The sequence below is a fragment of the Schistocerca americana genome, chromosome 2, assembly GCF_021461395.2.
Source record: "Schistocerca americana isolate TAMUIC-IGC-003095 chromosome 2, iqSchAmer2.1, whole genome shotgun sequence".
Lineage (NCBI taxonomy): Eukaryota > Metazoa > Arthropoda > Insecta > Orthoptera > Acrididae > Schistocerca > Schistocerca americana.
In genome coordinates, this window is record NC_060120.1 from 849,415,827 (window position 1) to 849,431,925 (window position 16,099).

A 16,099-nucleotide genomic window follows, 5' to 3' on the forward strand; every position below is an offset into this window, starting at 1 on the left:
AGCATATTATTATGAGTTTCACTGGTACATATAATTGTGATGAAGTACGGCTTTTGATGTATCTTCTAGGCATTTACGTAAGTATCGTCAATACTGTTTTCGCGATGCTCGTTTCTGAAGTCACCATAGTTGATACTAAAGCTAACTTTTATAAAAGCTGATAAGACGTTTAATAGCTTCCTGTTGATACATGCCTCCTCCACACCAAATAATACGATGTGGTAGTAGCTTCATAACAAAAATGCAACTCTAGGAAAATTTCACTATTTTTATCATTTGTGAAACATTTGTTGGACTATTGTAACAGTTTTTTTTAAAAAAACCTTGTGTATCATTGTGGGACATAGTTCAGGCACAAATATTTAGTTTGATTCCGGTAAGCCACACGTATTTTTGTTAGTGATTTCTCTTCGATATAGTTAAAATTGGTACTTCTTTAGCCGCCTTTATATCAGGAGGTTAATGTTCGACATTGCCCACGTGACCCATACAAAGTCCATGGTTTATTCTTGTTTTCCCTGTACCTGCTTTCTCCGCACATTGCCAATGCACAAGTAGCTGCTCTGTTACTAAGCTGCTTGCAGTTCGTACTTCGGTTTTTTCTTGGTTCCACGTGTCTGAAAGCCAAAACATTTGTGGAAACAATTGGTGGAGTTGAGTTGATACACACAAAGTTCGTTTGACATTCAATGATGATAGCTGCGATACTAAATTCCAGAAAAAAGAGAAGTGCTGTAAGACTATTACCGTTGTTCGCTCTCTGTGCTCCATGTGGAAAGAGCACTGACTGCGAAGGGTTGCAGTTAGTCCCAAAAGCCCCGGTGTGTGATTCTAACGAATCATAAATACCCCTATGGAAATGTCCAGACATTTTACTCGTACTGATGAGAACGGATATGACGGGCTCCTCTATAGTCCTTAGAAAGCAAATTTCTGTTGCGTATTCCTGTTTGATTAGCTGCTTTTAAGTATGTGGGCTGCATGGCACCTAGTGATTTCGGTATTCAGTCGGTGAAGTATCTGTATAAATGTGTCCTAATTTCTGTTTCTCTTTATTTCAGCTTGCAGGAGCAGCGGTATTGGCTGTGGGAATATGGATTGCAGTGGACAAACATTCCTTCATTCAAGTTGCTAATGTCATACAGAGTGAAGAACTGCGGTTACAGGTAAGGCTCTGGCGCGCTCTCTCTGTCTGTCTCTCTCTGTCTCTCTCTCTCTGTGTGTGTGTGTGTGTGTGTGTGTGTGTGTGTGTGTGTGTGTGTGTGTGTGTGTGTCAGATACGCTTCTCAGGCTTACAGCCGACAAATAAGATTCCAGTGAGGCTGAACATAACCAGTACGAATATGAACATTTCAGACGAAGCAGCTGAAACAGTATGTCTAACTTCAGCGCCATGGGAACTTACTCGAAGTGTCTGGAGACATGGTGTTACATGGGGATATAACAAAGAGGAAAAATATTCATGTGGAAAATAACTCGTCGGAAAAAGATGACGGTTAGAAAAAGTGGAATATGAACATTCAACCAATGAAATACCACTGATATTTGTAGTTCATTAACGCGAAAATATTTGTTTGATCAGAAAACGCAAACGTTCATAAAAACTCTTCCGCATAATAGCCCCCAGCGAAGCAACCTCTCCTTTACTATTTCTCAAAAATCGCAATAATTGGCAAACTCGTGAATACGTGTCCTCTATGATAAGCTCTTTCAGGCCAGGACCGAAACATTCGGCAGTGGATCTCAGAAACAGAGTACCCGAATCTGTGGTGAAAGGGGTTAAAGATGCAGCTAAACTGCTGCAAAATATACCGACACTGAAAATAGATGAAACAAAATGGAAAGTTTGATGTTTTCTTTGCAGCGTGAGTGATTTACAGCCATTCAGATATCAGAAACGTAAATGTGCAACACCAAAAAATCTGTGTGAAGTTACAACGGCAGTGCATTGTTTACACTTAAAGTGAGCAGCAACGTAATAATATAGGGGCTGGGGGGTGATCGCACTTTCGTGCTACCATTGTTAGAAGCCAGTGTATTGCCGCGACTCGAGAGTAGCAAATCGAACGTAACGATGGCTTATGGGAGTTTTTTGTGCTTGTGAGGGTACAGCACTCAGTAGAAACTTTCACCATCATAACACCGACGTAGCGTGGCGGAAGGCTATACCGGTCGCGGAAGCGCGTGTTGTCGCCACGAAATCGAGCAAGAAAGGGACGGGTGCCACTCACTGGATCACATTTAAAGACTCATATCTACAGACATAACAGTAGGCTAACAAAACTGGAACTAATTTCTGTGACCAACCTAACTTTGCCTTCGTGCAGCAAGATATGAAGGAAAAGCTCTGACATTAGTTTGCAAGATATGGTGAAAAAGATGGGTTTGCAGTGGCATGCTTCAGCTGACTTCTGTGCTTAGTACGCTTTCACCGTATCGGATCTGTCAGTTACCAGTGAAATATAGCTGAACGGTCGCCTTTGGAAATTGTATGGTGATCCAGATACTGCGTCCCACCTCTGTGTACGAACTTTAACTTCGATCCTTGCTAGGTGATGCTGATTATCTCGATTTTCTAAATAAACGCCGAACTTTAATTTCCACTTCCATATTTAAAGTCTTAAAATCTCACAATGTCAGATCCAAACGATTGTAACTCCAAATAGTTTAATCAAACATTAACACATCCGATACATAACGTCTGACCTTAGACCGTACATCAAAGTTCTTTTTTAACGTAAGAGACTCGTTGACGTTGTCGGCAGCCCTTTTACTCCGGGCTGTCTATGACACCGCTAACTCGGAGTGCCAAACCACACATACAGACTCGTACAGCAAGTGAACACCGCTAATAGTAAAACTGCTCACTGCTACCTTTACTGTTAATGGCGCACGAACACACTATACTAACACAGACCGGGGCGCACAGTATATCTGCTCCTTTCTTGTAAACGACTTTACGAATATCCACTATCACGATCATCTTTAGCTAGTACGAATACCCATAGTAGACAAGGGTATTTGATAAAACATCCTCTTACACGACAAACGCTCAAGCGAGTTTTTAACGCAAATTTAATCTTGCAGTCATAGTCCTGGATGTGGAGGTGGACTGTTCGCAGAGACTTCGTTTGAATGGAAATCACCACCTTGGTTCCCCCCTGCGGGTTCGGGGGTAAGAATAGGCCCGCGGTATTCCTGCCTGTCGTAAGAGGCGACTAAAAGGATTCTCAAATGTTTTGGCCTTAATGTGATGGTCCCCCTTGGGGTTTGACCTCCCTTTTTCAAAATTCTACAGAAGTACGAGCCTTTTGGGGAAGGACACCTTACATGGTGTACCACTGGTCCTAAGTGCACTAAGACCTTGGCACTCAGCATTGCACCGGCGTTGTCACCATACCCATTATTCCTCAAATTGGGCCTAAACGCCTGATGGGTTGTCCAAGTTACGCCCACAGTGCATCTCCATCTGCACCAGCGATCATGATGGACTTTCCATGGCACCAGAAATCCAGCACGGTAGCCAGCCCGTTGTGGTGGGGTCGTCATGTACCCTCTAGGTTGTAGCCCCCTGACAACACAGGGATCGTACTGCCGATACCTGAGCTGCACCCTCCCCACGTTGGCCAAGGAGTAGATGCCCGTCTCCTTGGGGCATCAGGACTCCCGGCAATGGTCATCCTGCCAGGTGGCCCTTGCTGCGGCTGGGTGGCGCCCGTGGGGAGAGCCCCTGGTCGGAGTGGGTGGCATTGGGGCGGACGTTTCGCACATGAAACGTCAACACGTATCAGGTCGCTCTGCGGCCGAGTCTTCCAAAAGAAAAGGTACCGTTTCTAGTTCTGGTTCTCCTGCCCTTTCCCCCTTGGCCACTCCATGGGAGGAGGGACAGGCCCGCCGGCTTGGTGCGAAGTACTTCCCCCGCTATTTGGTCTGTTCTCGAACAGATGGGGGGACGTTCGCCACCTCCAAGCCCATGTTCTTTGTTCAGCACATTGAGGACGTCTTCGGGGAAATCGAGGCTCTCAGCAAGATGCGATCAGGGTCCGTTCTTATCAAGACCACCTCTGCCACACAATCGGCGGCACTCCAGGCGTGCGACCGCCTAGGGGACATCCCAGTCTCCATTGTCCCACATCTGGCACTAAATAGGACGCAGGGGGTTATTTTTCATCGTGACCTCCTGCTACAATCTGATGAGGAGCTCAGGGCCAACCTGGAGCGCCGCGGCGTGCATTTCATCCGGCGAGTCCAGCGCGGCCCCAAAGACCGTCGCATCGACACCGGGGCCTTTATCCTCGCCTTCGAGGGGGACGTTCTCCCGGAGAAGGTAAAGGTGATGTGCTACCGGTGCGACGTGCGTCCTTACGTCCCGCCTCCTATGCGCTGTTTTAGGTGTTTGCGCTTTGGGCACATGTCGTCCCGGTGTGAGGCTGAGCCCCTTTGTGGCGACTGTGGACGTCCTCTTCGTGCGGAACATACTTGCACCCCACCACCTCGGTGCCCTAATTGTCCTGGCGTCCACTCGCCTAGGTCCCCAGACTGCCCCGCCTATCAGAAGGAGAAAAAGATACAAGAAATCAAAACTTTGGATCGGCTCTCTTATTCTGAGGCCAGGAAGAAGTATGACCGCCTTCATCCCGTGTCACTGGCCACTTCGTTTGCCTCAGTTGTGTCCACTCCTTCCGCTGTATCCTCACCTCTATCCTGTCCCCCCTCCGCCTCCTCTGCCCATCAGGGGGCTCTGCCTCCGCCTCCCAAATCCCTCCCTTCCAACTCCTCCTCCCCCGCGGCCCCCACCCCCCCTGCCCCAGGGGCCACCCTTCCTCCTCCTCCTCCCCCCACGCCACCTGAGAAGCGATCCTCTTCTCAGGCGTCCATCGGGAAAACGTTCCGGACCCCAGCTTCCGAGGTCTGGCGTTCCAAAACGGACCCCGCGCGTGAGGACCTTCTTCGGGTCCAGCCCACCATCCCTGTGCCTCCTCGGCCTTCCAAGAAGGCCTCCAAGAAGAAGTCTCTATCCCCCTCTCCACCCCGGCGCGTTTCATCTGACGCTTCATCCGTGAGTCGCTGCTCCCGGCCGTCCTCAGTTTCGCCGGGACGCTCTGCTGCCAGGCGTTCCGCCGGCCTTTTGTCGGCAAATGATGCGGCCCCTCCTACACCATCAGGGACGGCGGCCGCAGCTGGCGACGAGTCGATGGAACCGGATCCGACTGCCGTCAGTTGTAGCGTTGTTGCCTCGCAACCTGGCCCTCCGCGGCCATCGAGGTGACCAGCTCTTCCCCGTCTCGTTCCCCCAACTTTTTGACTAGCAATGGCGTTGTTTCATTGGAACATAAGAGGTATTCGATCTAATCGGGAGGAATTACAACTGCTCCTCCGCCTGCACTGTCCGCTCGTCCTTGGTCTCCAGGAAACCAAGTTGCGCCCGACTGACCGTATTGCCTTTTCCCACTATACCTCGGAGCGGTATGACCTCGCCCCTGTGGACGGTATCCCAGCTCATGGTGGGGTCATGTTGCTCGTTCGGGACGATGTCTATTACCATCCCATCCCATTGACCACCCCACTCCAAGCAATAGCTATCCGCATTACTCTTTCTGCTTTTACTTTCTCAGTTTGTACCGTCTACACTCCACCGTCATCTGCTGTTAGTCGGGCTGACATGATGCACCTGATCGATCAGCTTCCCCCGCCGTTCTTATTGTTTGGCGACTTCAATGCCCATCATCCCCTTTGGGGCTCTCCTGCATCCTGTCAAAGAGGCTCAATCTTGGCGGATGTCTTCAACCATCTCAATCTTGTCTGCCTCAATACCGGCGCCCCGACTTTCCTCTCGGACTCTACTCATACCTACTCCCACTTGGACCTCTCGATCTGTTCTACCACTCTTGCCCGTCGGTTCGAGTGGTATGTCCTTTCTGACACCTATTCGAGCGACCACTTCCCCTGTGTCGTTCGTCTCCTGCACCACACCCCATCCCCACGTCCTTCGCGCTGGAACATACTGAAAGCTGACTGGGGACTTTACTCCTCCCTGGCGACCTTTCCGGACCACGATTTTTCCAGCTGTGACAGTCCGGTCGAATACCTCACGGCTGTTATTATCTATGCTGCCGAACGTTCCATACCTCGTACTACTTCTTCTTCACGTCGCGTTTCCGTCCCCTGGTGGAACGAGGCTTGTAGGGACGCTATCCGTGCTCGACGACGTGCTTTACGCACCTTTCGCCGCCATCCTACGTTGGCGAATTGTATTGAATACAAACGACTCCGAGCGCAATGCCGTCGAGTCATCAAAGACAGCAAAAAAGCTTGCTGGGCCTCTTTCACGAGCTCCTTTACCAGTTTTACTCCCTCTTCCGTTGTTTGGGGTAGCCTGCGCCGGCTGTCGGACATTAAGGCCCACTCCTCAGTACCTGGCCTGACCTCAGGTAATGAGGTCCTTGTTGATCCTGTGGCTGTCTCCAACGCCTTTGGCCGCTTTTTCGCGGAGGTTTCAAGCTCCGCCCATTACCATCCTGCCTTCCTTCCCAGGAAAGAGGCAGACGAGGCTCGGCGACCTTCCTTCCACTCGCTGAATCTGGAAACTTACAATGCCCCCTTTACTATGCGGGAACTCGAACGTGCGCTTGCACTGTCCCGGTCCTCTGCTCTGGGGCCAGATGCCATTCACGTTCAGATGCTGGCACACCTTTCTCCGGCGGGCAAAAGCTTCCTTCTTCGTACCTACAATCGCGTCTGGACCGAAGGTCAGGTCCCCATGCGTTGGCGTGACGCCGTTGTTGTTCCTATACCCAAACCCGGGAAGGATAGACACCTTCCTTCTAGTTACCGCCCCATTTCTCTTACGAGCTGTGTCTGTAAGGTGATGGAGCGCATGGTTAATGCTCGGTTAGTTTGGATTCTTGAATCTCGACGACTACTTACTAATGTCCAATGCGGCTTTCGTCGCCGCCGCTCCGCTGTTGACCACCTTGTGACCTTGTCGACATTCATCATGAACAACTTTTTGCGAAGGCGCCAAACGGTAGCCGTGTTCTTCGACTTGGAGAAGGCTTATGATACCTGTTGGAGAGGAGGTATCCTCCGCACTATGCACAAGTGGGGCCTACGCGGTCGTCTGCCCCTTTTTATTGATTCCTTTTTAACGGATCGAAAGTTTAGGGTACGTGTGGGTTCCGTATTGTCCGACGTCTTCCTCCAGGAGAACGGAGTGCCTCAGGGCTCCGTCTTGAGCGTAGCCCTTTTTGCCATCGCGATCAATCCAATTATGGATTGCATTCCACCTAATGTCTCAGGCTCTCTCTTTGTCGATGACTTCGCGATCTACTGCAGTGCCCAGAGAACATGCCTCCTGGAGCGCTGCCTCCAGCGTTGTCTAGACAGCCTCTACTCATGGAGCGTGGCAAATGGCTTCCGGTTCTCTGAAGAGAAGACGGTTTGTATCAACTTTTGGCGATATAAAGCGTTCCTTCCGCCATCCTTACATCTCGGTCCCGTTGTTCTCCCATTCGTGGACACAACTAAGTTTCTAGGGCTCACGTTGGACCGGAAACTGTGTTGGTCTCCACATGTCTCTTATTTGGCGGCCCGTTGTACACGTTCCCTTAATGTCCTCAGAGTTCTTAGCGGTTCATCTTGGGGAGCGGATCGCACTGTCCTGCTTCGCTTGTATCGGTCCATAGTCCGATCGAAGCTGGATTATGGGAGCTTCGTCTACTCGTCTGCTCGGCCATCCCTCTTACGCCGGCTCAACTCCATCCACCATCGGGGGATACGTCTTGCGACCGGAGCCTTCTACACTAGTCCTGTCGAGAGTCTTTACGCTGAAGCTGCCGAGTTACCATTGACCTACCGGCGCGACATACTGCTGTGTCGGTATGCCTGCCGGCTGTTGTCTATGCCCGAACACCCCTCTTACAAGTCCTTCTTCGCCGATTCTCTCGACCGTCAGTACGGGTTGTATGTGTCTGCCCTGCTGCCCCCCGGAGTCCGCTTCCGTCGCCTGCTTCGACAATTGGATTTTGCCCTCCCTACCACCTTCAGAGAGGGTGAGAGCCCGACACCACCTTGGCTCCAGGCTCCGGTTCGTATTTATCTCGACCTCAGCTCACTCCCGAAGGAGGATACTCCGGCTGCAGTGTATTGCTCACGGTTTGTCGAACTTCGTGCTCGACTTGCTGGTCACACCTTTATTTACACCGATGGCTCCAAAACTGACGATGGTGTCGGCTGTGCCTTTGTCGTCGGGACCGCCACCTTTAAATACCGGCTCCTTGACCAATGTTCCAGCTTTACGGCCGAGCTTTTTGCTCTCCATCAGGCCATTCAGTATGCCCGCCGCCACCGCCATTTCTCGTATGTACTTTGCACTGACTCCCTCAGTGCTCTTCAGAGCCTTGGGGCTCCCTATCCGGTCCATCCCTTGATTCAACGAATACAGCAGTCCCTCCATTCTTTCGCTGATAATGGCGGTTCTGTCAGCTTTCTGTGGGTCCCCGGACATGTAGGAGTGCCTGGGAATGAGGCTGCGGATGCTGCAGCCAAGGCTGCAGTCAAGGCTGCAGTCCTCCAGCCTCGGCCAGCCTCCCATTGTGTCCCGTCATCTGACGTTTGTGGGGATGTATGTCAGAGGCTTGTGTCCTTGTGGTGGGATGCTTGGTCATCCCTCCAAGGAAACAAGCTCCAGGCAGTAAAACCGCTCCCAACTGCTTGGACAACTTCCTCCCGACCATCTCGGCGCGAGGAGGTCCTTCTGACCAGGTTGCGGATTGGGCATTGCCGGTTTAGCCACTGCTACCTGCTCTCTGGTGACCCAGCCCCGCAGTGCCCTTGTGGTCAGGCATTAACGGTGCGCCATGTTTTATTGTCGTGTCCCCGTTTTAGTCAATTTCGTGTTGTCCTGTCCCTGCCATCTACCTTACCGGATGTTTTAGCTGATGACGCTCGAGCAGCTGCTCGTCTTCTGCGTTTTATAACTTTAACTGGCTTGACCAAAGACATTTAACCTTTTTACTTATTTCATCTGCATCTTTGTCAGGTCCTTTTGATGTCCCCCCATCCCCTTGAGTTTTAGCAGGTTCCTTGTGCTCTAACACCAGTGACTGGGCGCTAATGACCTCAGCAGTTGAGCGCCCTTAAACCCTACCAAAAAAAAAAAAAAACCACCTTGGTTACCATTTGTAATTTACTAATCCCAATACTTATTTGCGCCTCAAAAAATTAATATTCAAATTTAAGTATTTAATGACAAGGGTTTTCTATACACCATCACAATCACAAGCGTGATATCGCCTCACCTTACTGTTGCGACATAAATTCGTGACAAACCGAGCGAGGTGGCTCAGTGATCAGCACTGTGGACTCACATGTGCGAGGACGGCTGTTCATATCCACGTTCAGCCATCCAGATTTATGTTTTGTTACTTCCCGAAGTCGCTTCAGGCAAATTCCGGGAGGATTCCTTTGAAAACGGCATGCAGTCCGAGCATGTGCTCCATCTCTAGTAACGTCGATATCGACGGGACATTGAACTCTAGTCTTCCTTCTTTTCTTTTCTTTCCTTTCTTTATCCATGAAAGGTGAGCGACATAGGAATAATGTATATTCGCGAAGATCTTCTGACATAGTGGAGGTTACGTGTTCCAGAAACACCCAGGACATACTTGTGCAGTCAAGCAGCAGGAAGCAGACAGGGGTCTATTAACCTAGCACTGCCTCTGTGTAGTCTAGCGGAAAGTCACCACACTATACTCGCAGTGAAAGATTGTAGCATGCGGATACTCACAGGGACATAGGAACTAACTGGCCAGAAGTGCTGGAAATATTTGTACCATTAGATAATTAGAATATGTGCCGTGCATGACGCCCGAATGTCGCAGCCAGTTGCGGCATATGGCTAATGTGTAGACATGTGTAGCAGTGAGTTACAGGTAGGTCTTTGGTGACTATGACAGCTCTTCCTGAGATAAGACTTGGAGCGAGGAAAGATGAACGGTGCTGGACATATGAGAGCTCGCACAGGTTTCAATGGTCAACAGTGTCCCGGTCCAATAAGATCTTCTCTGTTACAACCTGCGGCACTTCGACTAAAGCACTTGAGCTTTCGATGGCTGTCTCCGCTTTCGTCATCGAGGTTTCGATGGCTGTCTCCGCTTTCGTCATCAGGAGTTAAAATCAGTAACTGCCACGATTGGCGCGATATATTCTGCTTTTATACTGTAGATCTAATGACAGCGTCTGGAACCTTACAGAGAGAGCTGGAGCGATGCATGAGCGGAAGACGAGTTGGGCAACTAAGCGGATTGGGGCCCACGAGGAATACGGGCCCTGCGACAATTGGATGTCACATTAGTCACCTTGTCCGCCATATTTCACGAACGCTCGGCTCCATGCAGGGCTCACGGAAAATCAGTATGTCACTGAAAAGGTACCCACTACAAAACATCGTCGTGTGCTGTCGAGAGCTTGCATGCGTTCATACACACAATTAAACGCGTCTGAAATAGCTACTCGCACCCCGCTGCAGACGGCTGCTAGCACTCGTTAAGACCTATAATGTGACGTTACTCGCCACGGCCTTTCTCGTGGGCCTCGTCGGGGACCGAGTGGCGTCACTTTTAAAACCGCTGTTCCCGCGTCCCTGCAACTGTCAGGCCTACGTCTTTGCTTTCGCCCCTAAGTCCGCCCCGTGCCGTATTAATTGTGCACCCTCGTACGCTGGACAGAGCTGATAGGAGCTGCCCAACTTGCCTTCCGTGCATGCGTCACTCCGGCCCTTTCTGGGAGGTTACAGACTCTGCCATTGCATCTACACAAGCAGAACACCGTGCCAGTTCCAGCAGTCAGTGATTTTAACTCCTGATGACGATGGCGGAGACAGCTATAAACTCGAGTATTTTCTTCGAAGTGACGCGTCTTGTAAACCGAGATGATTTTATTGAAGCATGCCACCGTGAAAGACTCTGGACCCAAGTGTCCAGGCATCTTCACTATTGCGGGGATAAGTGTTCAGAGACACGTAAACTGCCGGACAGGGCAATGACAATGTTGACGAACGGAAGTCGTCTCTCCCCGCATAGCCACATGGGGAGATAGTCTACTGGGAGTTAGACCGCCGCCGATTTGAATGTGGGGTGTCAGGAATTCATATCTGCGAAGACTGTGCCGAGACAAATGCACAGAAAAGGCTGCAGCAGCTGACGGAAACCACGTCATGTGCCATCCCACGACTTCGCCACTCAGCGTGCAAGTTTGCATCATCACGGAAATTCCCTGTAGGATGACCTAGTTTGTGATGAGTCTTTAAGTTTTTAAGAAAGTTGCATCCTATAGACACAAATGTGGCAGTAGAAACTCGGGAATGTTGCACACTTCTGTGTTAAATTGAATGAAGTGGCCTGTACTGGAACATGTCTTATCAACTGAATACATGTTTGTTTTATTGGACTGGAGAAGAGGAATTAGGCTTGTAGAAGCTACACTTGTAATAACGCCTTACATATATGCAAATGTCTTTGGCGTAAAGTCTGGGTTAACTGGAACTGGGCTGATTTACATATTGATGGCAGGACTGCCGCCTTGCGAAACCTGTTGAGCACGCGTCTTTGGCGGCAGATGCCGTACACGGATTGGAGGCCTGTAACTGGTGTTACCTGTGCTACAAAACTGGCCTCTGAAGCCTCCTTTCGACAGTTCTCGTTGCTGAGTTTAGCACGAGCGATGACTTCTAAATCCGTGCTGATTTACGGACAGAAGCTTTCTCTTTCTCGAGAAAATGTTTGGTATTCGATCTTTTAATATGTCAAAGAATTTGCTAGCATAATGACGTTAACGATATTGGTCTGTAATTCTGCTGGTCTGTTTCTCTTACCCCTCGTAAATACGAGAGTCAGCTGCGCTTTCTGATAGTCTCTTCATACTTAGCTCTGGGCGAGTGAGTAGTGCTAAGAGCAACCTAAGGAAGCGGTCAAAACCGAATAGTAATCTCTCTAAAACGAAATTTGTATTTAGGCTGGAGCTGGCGACTTTTTCCCTCCTCAACTTTCAGTTGCTTTTCAGCACCAGGATCATAGTTTCAATGTCCTCAGTAGGAGAGTTCGTACGGTGGTAAAAAGATTGTATGTCTAATGTCTGTTTACACCCCCCCCCCCCCCCCCCCGTTTGCATGTGAAATTTAAAGCTTCATCTTTCCTTGTGCTGCCTTCTTCTGTCACACTGGACAGGTAGACGGATGACTAGATAATCCTTCGGCCCGCTTAGCGATTTTACGTAGGACCAGAAATTTTCTGGGAATCTCGGTAACATTTTTCGCCAATCCGTGACTGCGGCAGCTGTCGTACGCTTCGCGCATTAGTCATTTCATAGACACACTACTTCATACAAACTTCCGTCTCCCGATATTGCTGTGATCTTTTTTGAACCGAAAGTGCATAAATCAGTTTTTGTTAGCGTTTTACGAATTTTATTTCCTCTACGTCCTTCAAATTGGAACTGAATGACGTCCGTTCATAAAAGCTAACTGGGGCGTATTGTAGCAAATCTAGTACAGGAGGAGGAGGTGGAGGAGCAGATCCCCCCCCCCCCCCAAACACACACAAATTAGTACTAATTCATTAAAACTTTAATATTTACCACCTACTTTGGAATCAAGTAGTGTCCATACAGACGACATAGAATTGATGCTGCTGCTTACACAACACTTAGCACTTAAAATATGATAGTTCACATCAGAGTACAGTAGTCTTTAACTGATACATAGTTCGTAATAATTGCTCTTTTCGCATGCATCTATATCGCCACAAAGACAATACTGTCGTAAGCGATAAGTACAACTGATCGCTGATTGCATCGAGACGGGGCTGAGCGGCACTGCGCTCAGACATAAATGCAGCGACGTAAGCAGACACTTTGGGGCGTGTATACGCCGACGACTCCGATTCGTTGCTGCATCTTGCAGCGACTATCTTTACTTGTAGTGCAGTGTTGAGACACCAACTTTTTCGTGAGACCTCGTTCTGCGGAAGACAAAGACATCTGCTTATCGACTACTGTCAGCATAAAAACTTCTCAGTGGCGAAGCGTGGCATTTTTTGTAGGGTAGGCTGAGAATTATGAATTTCGAAAAAAGAAGAAAGTCTTAAATCAAATCGTGTAAAACAGAAACACTGAAAAAGTAACTTAGTTACATATTTCTACTAAGATTGAAACTACTGCAGAAATCGTTATTAATGCATGAAAATATTAAACAGCTACACATTCATAAAAATATAACTTAGTAATACACCGTTAAATCTTTTTATAAAGTTGTTCTATCCTTTTTCTGGGCGTAAACTTATGACACGAGATATGAAATCCTGCCGAGTGGTTGATTATTTCATCGTTGTCTTCTCTTTAGCCAAAATCGCAAAGTTTGACAGTCTTATCATTTGTCATTGGTGTGAAGGTAGGCTTTAACGCGTTTTAACGCACTTACGCTTCCTTTGCAAGACACAGCGTTTGCTGGAATTGCAAGAACCAACGGCAGTAATTTCACACATTCAGAGAACACTTTAAATTCATTGTCTATAATGGATTAAAGGAGGTCCTGAGATCCTGAACGTTTATCCTAACTGCTGTAAATAAACGAAAGTTCTCTTCTCAGTTTTTCATTGTCAATAAAAGGTATATTTTAAGTAGTTTTCCAAATTCACATATAGGAAATTGTTTGGCCTACTATAATCTGAAAACTTTTTCTCGTTTACAAATTCTGTAAAACGTTTCATGGAAGTCCTGGAATTTAGTTTCGAACTTTATTGCTACTGTGTCAATTCTGTCTTCACAATTTCCACTTACTTACTTCTGTTTCGTTACAATTTATTTGATACTCCTGCCGAATTTATAAGGCTCTTAGGTTCCACTATGCATTTCAGAATAATTTCCTAACATGTTAGCATTTCACCAAGCTTAATGTAGTTTTCAATTTCTAGGTTACAGCGTCTTATCCCCACAGTTTTACGTTGCAAGATGTCAAACAAGATACTTGTATGCTGGAAAATCGAACTGTCCAGCTGCAGTAGAAAAAGTCTAGTCATCCAGCATACTATTTAGCCTAATTGCTTGATGTAAAGAATTATCATCCCACCCTTCAATGTCTATCACATCATTAAATACTGCTCTCATGTCTGTATAGTGAAGAACAATGGTTTGTACAGCGCGTGAATGAAAATATCTTGTTTCACAAGGACCTGTTAGTTTAAATCACCTTTCCCACAGAATGTTATTAATATTACTGGAACTGCTAAAAATGCGTGAAGTGCTGATAGATTTTCCACAGAAATTTTTAATAGCGTGATTTTTTTACAAGCACAGAGGAGGACTAGGTTCAACTGATGTGCATAGGAGTGTATAGAGCGACTATGAGGATAGTTGGTTTCCCGATAGATTTGACGCCATAATTTTTCCATGCCATTGCACTGCAGTCGTATGTTTGCGATACTAATTGTTTCGTAATTGTTGTAACTGCTTAGCACTTGCGCCAAAACAAATCTCTTATTTCTCCTGATTCGTTATTTACAAAACGAAAAATTGCACTCGTCTGACTTGTAGTTGAGACACCCGTTGTTTCATCGGTTTATACCGATATAAAAGGACTTTTTTTAACTTCACTTGAGATTTGTTCTTTAACAACACCCGTAATAAAAGCTTTTAAATTATTGTGTGTGTCAGAGAAAAGTGCTTTTAAATACTCCATCGGATAGTAAATGATCTTTCATGTATGATTGTTCTACTGCTAAGAAAAGCAGAAGTTGTAAAAAAAAAAATTCTTTATTTACTGACTCACAGTTTCGTCATGACTTCAGAGAGCTAACTCTTGCCATGCTAAAAAGCAGATCGTCGAAATAAGTCCCCTCATTATACTTCTGTTTCAATCAACCTTCTCGTTGTTTCAAAGCTTCCAAGCGTGTTGCTTCTGATAGAGCATGGCCAATTTTTACTGTGCCTAGCTGGTTGTATTTAACAGCTGCTGTGATTCGTGAAATGGAACACTCATGCTTTCTAGCTCTCGAAACGAAATTTTTGGGGACACTCTTCGCCTACTCACCAATTACGCCATTCAAAACCGTCATTACCCATCCAAAATAGTACACAGTAAAAACAAAGTTGTTCCTTACAACGCTTCCACTTAACCACGGTTTTGAATTGTACCATTGTGTTTGGAAACTTCTTTAAAATTTTCCGTAAGATTTTTTAATGGATCGACTTGGCGTCGTCTTTCGTTCTTTCACCAGATGTTTACTTTCAAAAGAAAAACGAGAAAAGAAGGCTGGGTTTTCAATTAAAAAATTCAGTGGGTCTTGTGATGAAAACAACGCGTCCATTGGAGTTTGTCAGTAGTACCATGCTTTACAACATAATGATTTAAATATTAGACAACTTAAATTTTCCTTTCGACCACACAGTGTCAAGACAGATCGACGAGTACACCTCACACGTGACAGGGCACACCGAAATATACTTCACTAATCAGTTAATCACTACCACAGCTCACTATATTTAACTATTTAATTCATGTTCGAGGTTTCACTATAAGCGTGTCTGTGTTGATTTGAAAACCAACAGACACGTGACAGAACTACCAATGTTCGAAATAAGTGAGGCTAGCAGCCAGTTAATGTGAAAAATAATGAAAATACATTGAATATTCGTCATCTTGCAACAACATTCAATGATGCATTCTCCTTTATGTTCTATGAATTATGACTGTCTTCTTGTTCTTTTGTTTATTTCAAAGACTTAAATTAAGAGCTAAGGTTTTTTATTCTGCCCGTCTTGCTGTTGGCGTGCTAGATGGTGCGAAGTAGCGCTATCTGTTGGGGAACTCTGAAAGACTTGTCATTAACGCAGGCGTGTACCCAAGTGCTGGCGAGAAGTAGAAACAAATCACAGCCAGCTTTTAAAAACCGTATCCACGCTGTAGAAACCCCAGTCTACCACGTAGAAGAAACTGACTTACTGCACATGCTCATAAGCAGCACAGAATTCAAAGCCACTGTTGGTTACAAAACTAGACGAGTGACTGGCGGGTCCATATACGAAGTTGAAGCATAAAACGTTTGAA

At 47.1% G+C, this 16,099-nt stretch overlaps 1 protein-coding gene across 2 annotated transcripts in view; it reads left to right on the plus strand.

The window, feature by feature from the left end:
* LOC124596084 (CD82 antigen) overlaps positions 1-16,099 on the plus strand; it is a 294,285-nt gene that overhangs the window by 213,343 nt on the left and 64,843 nt on the right. For both annotated transcript variants that reach the window (XM_047135073.1, XM_047135074.1), the window contains exon 3: positions 1,062-1,166. In XM_047135073.1, the coding sequence (XP_046991029.1) occupies positions 1,062-1,166 (105 nt within the window). The remainder of the gene's footprint in view (positions 1-1,061; positions 1,167-16,099) is intronic.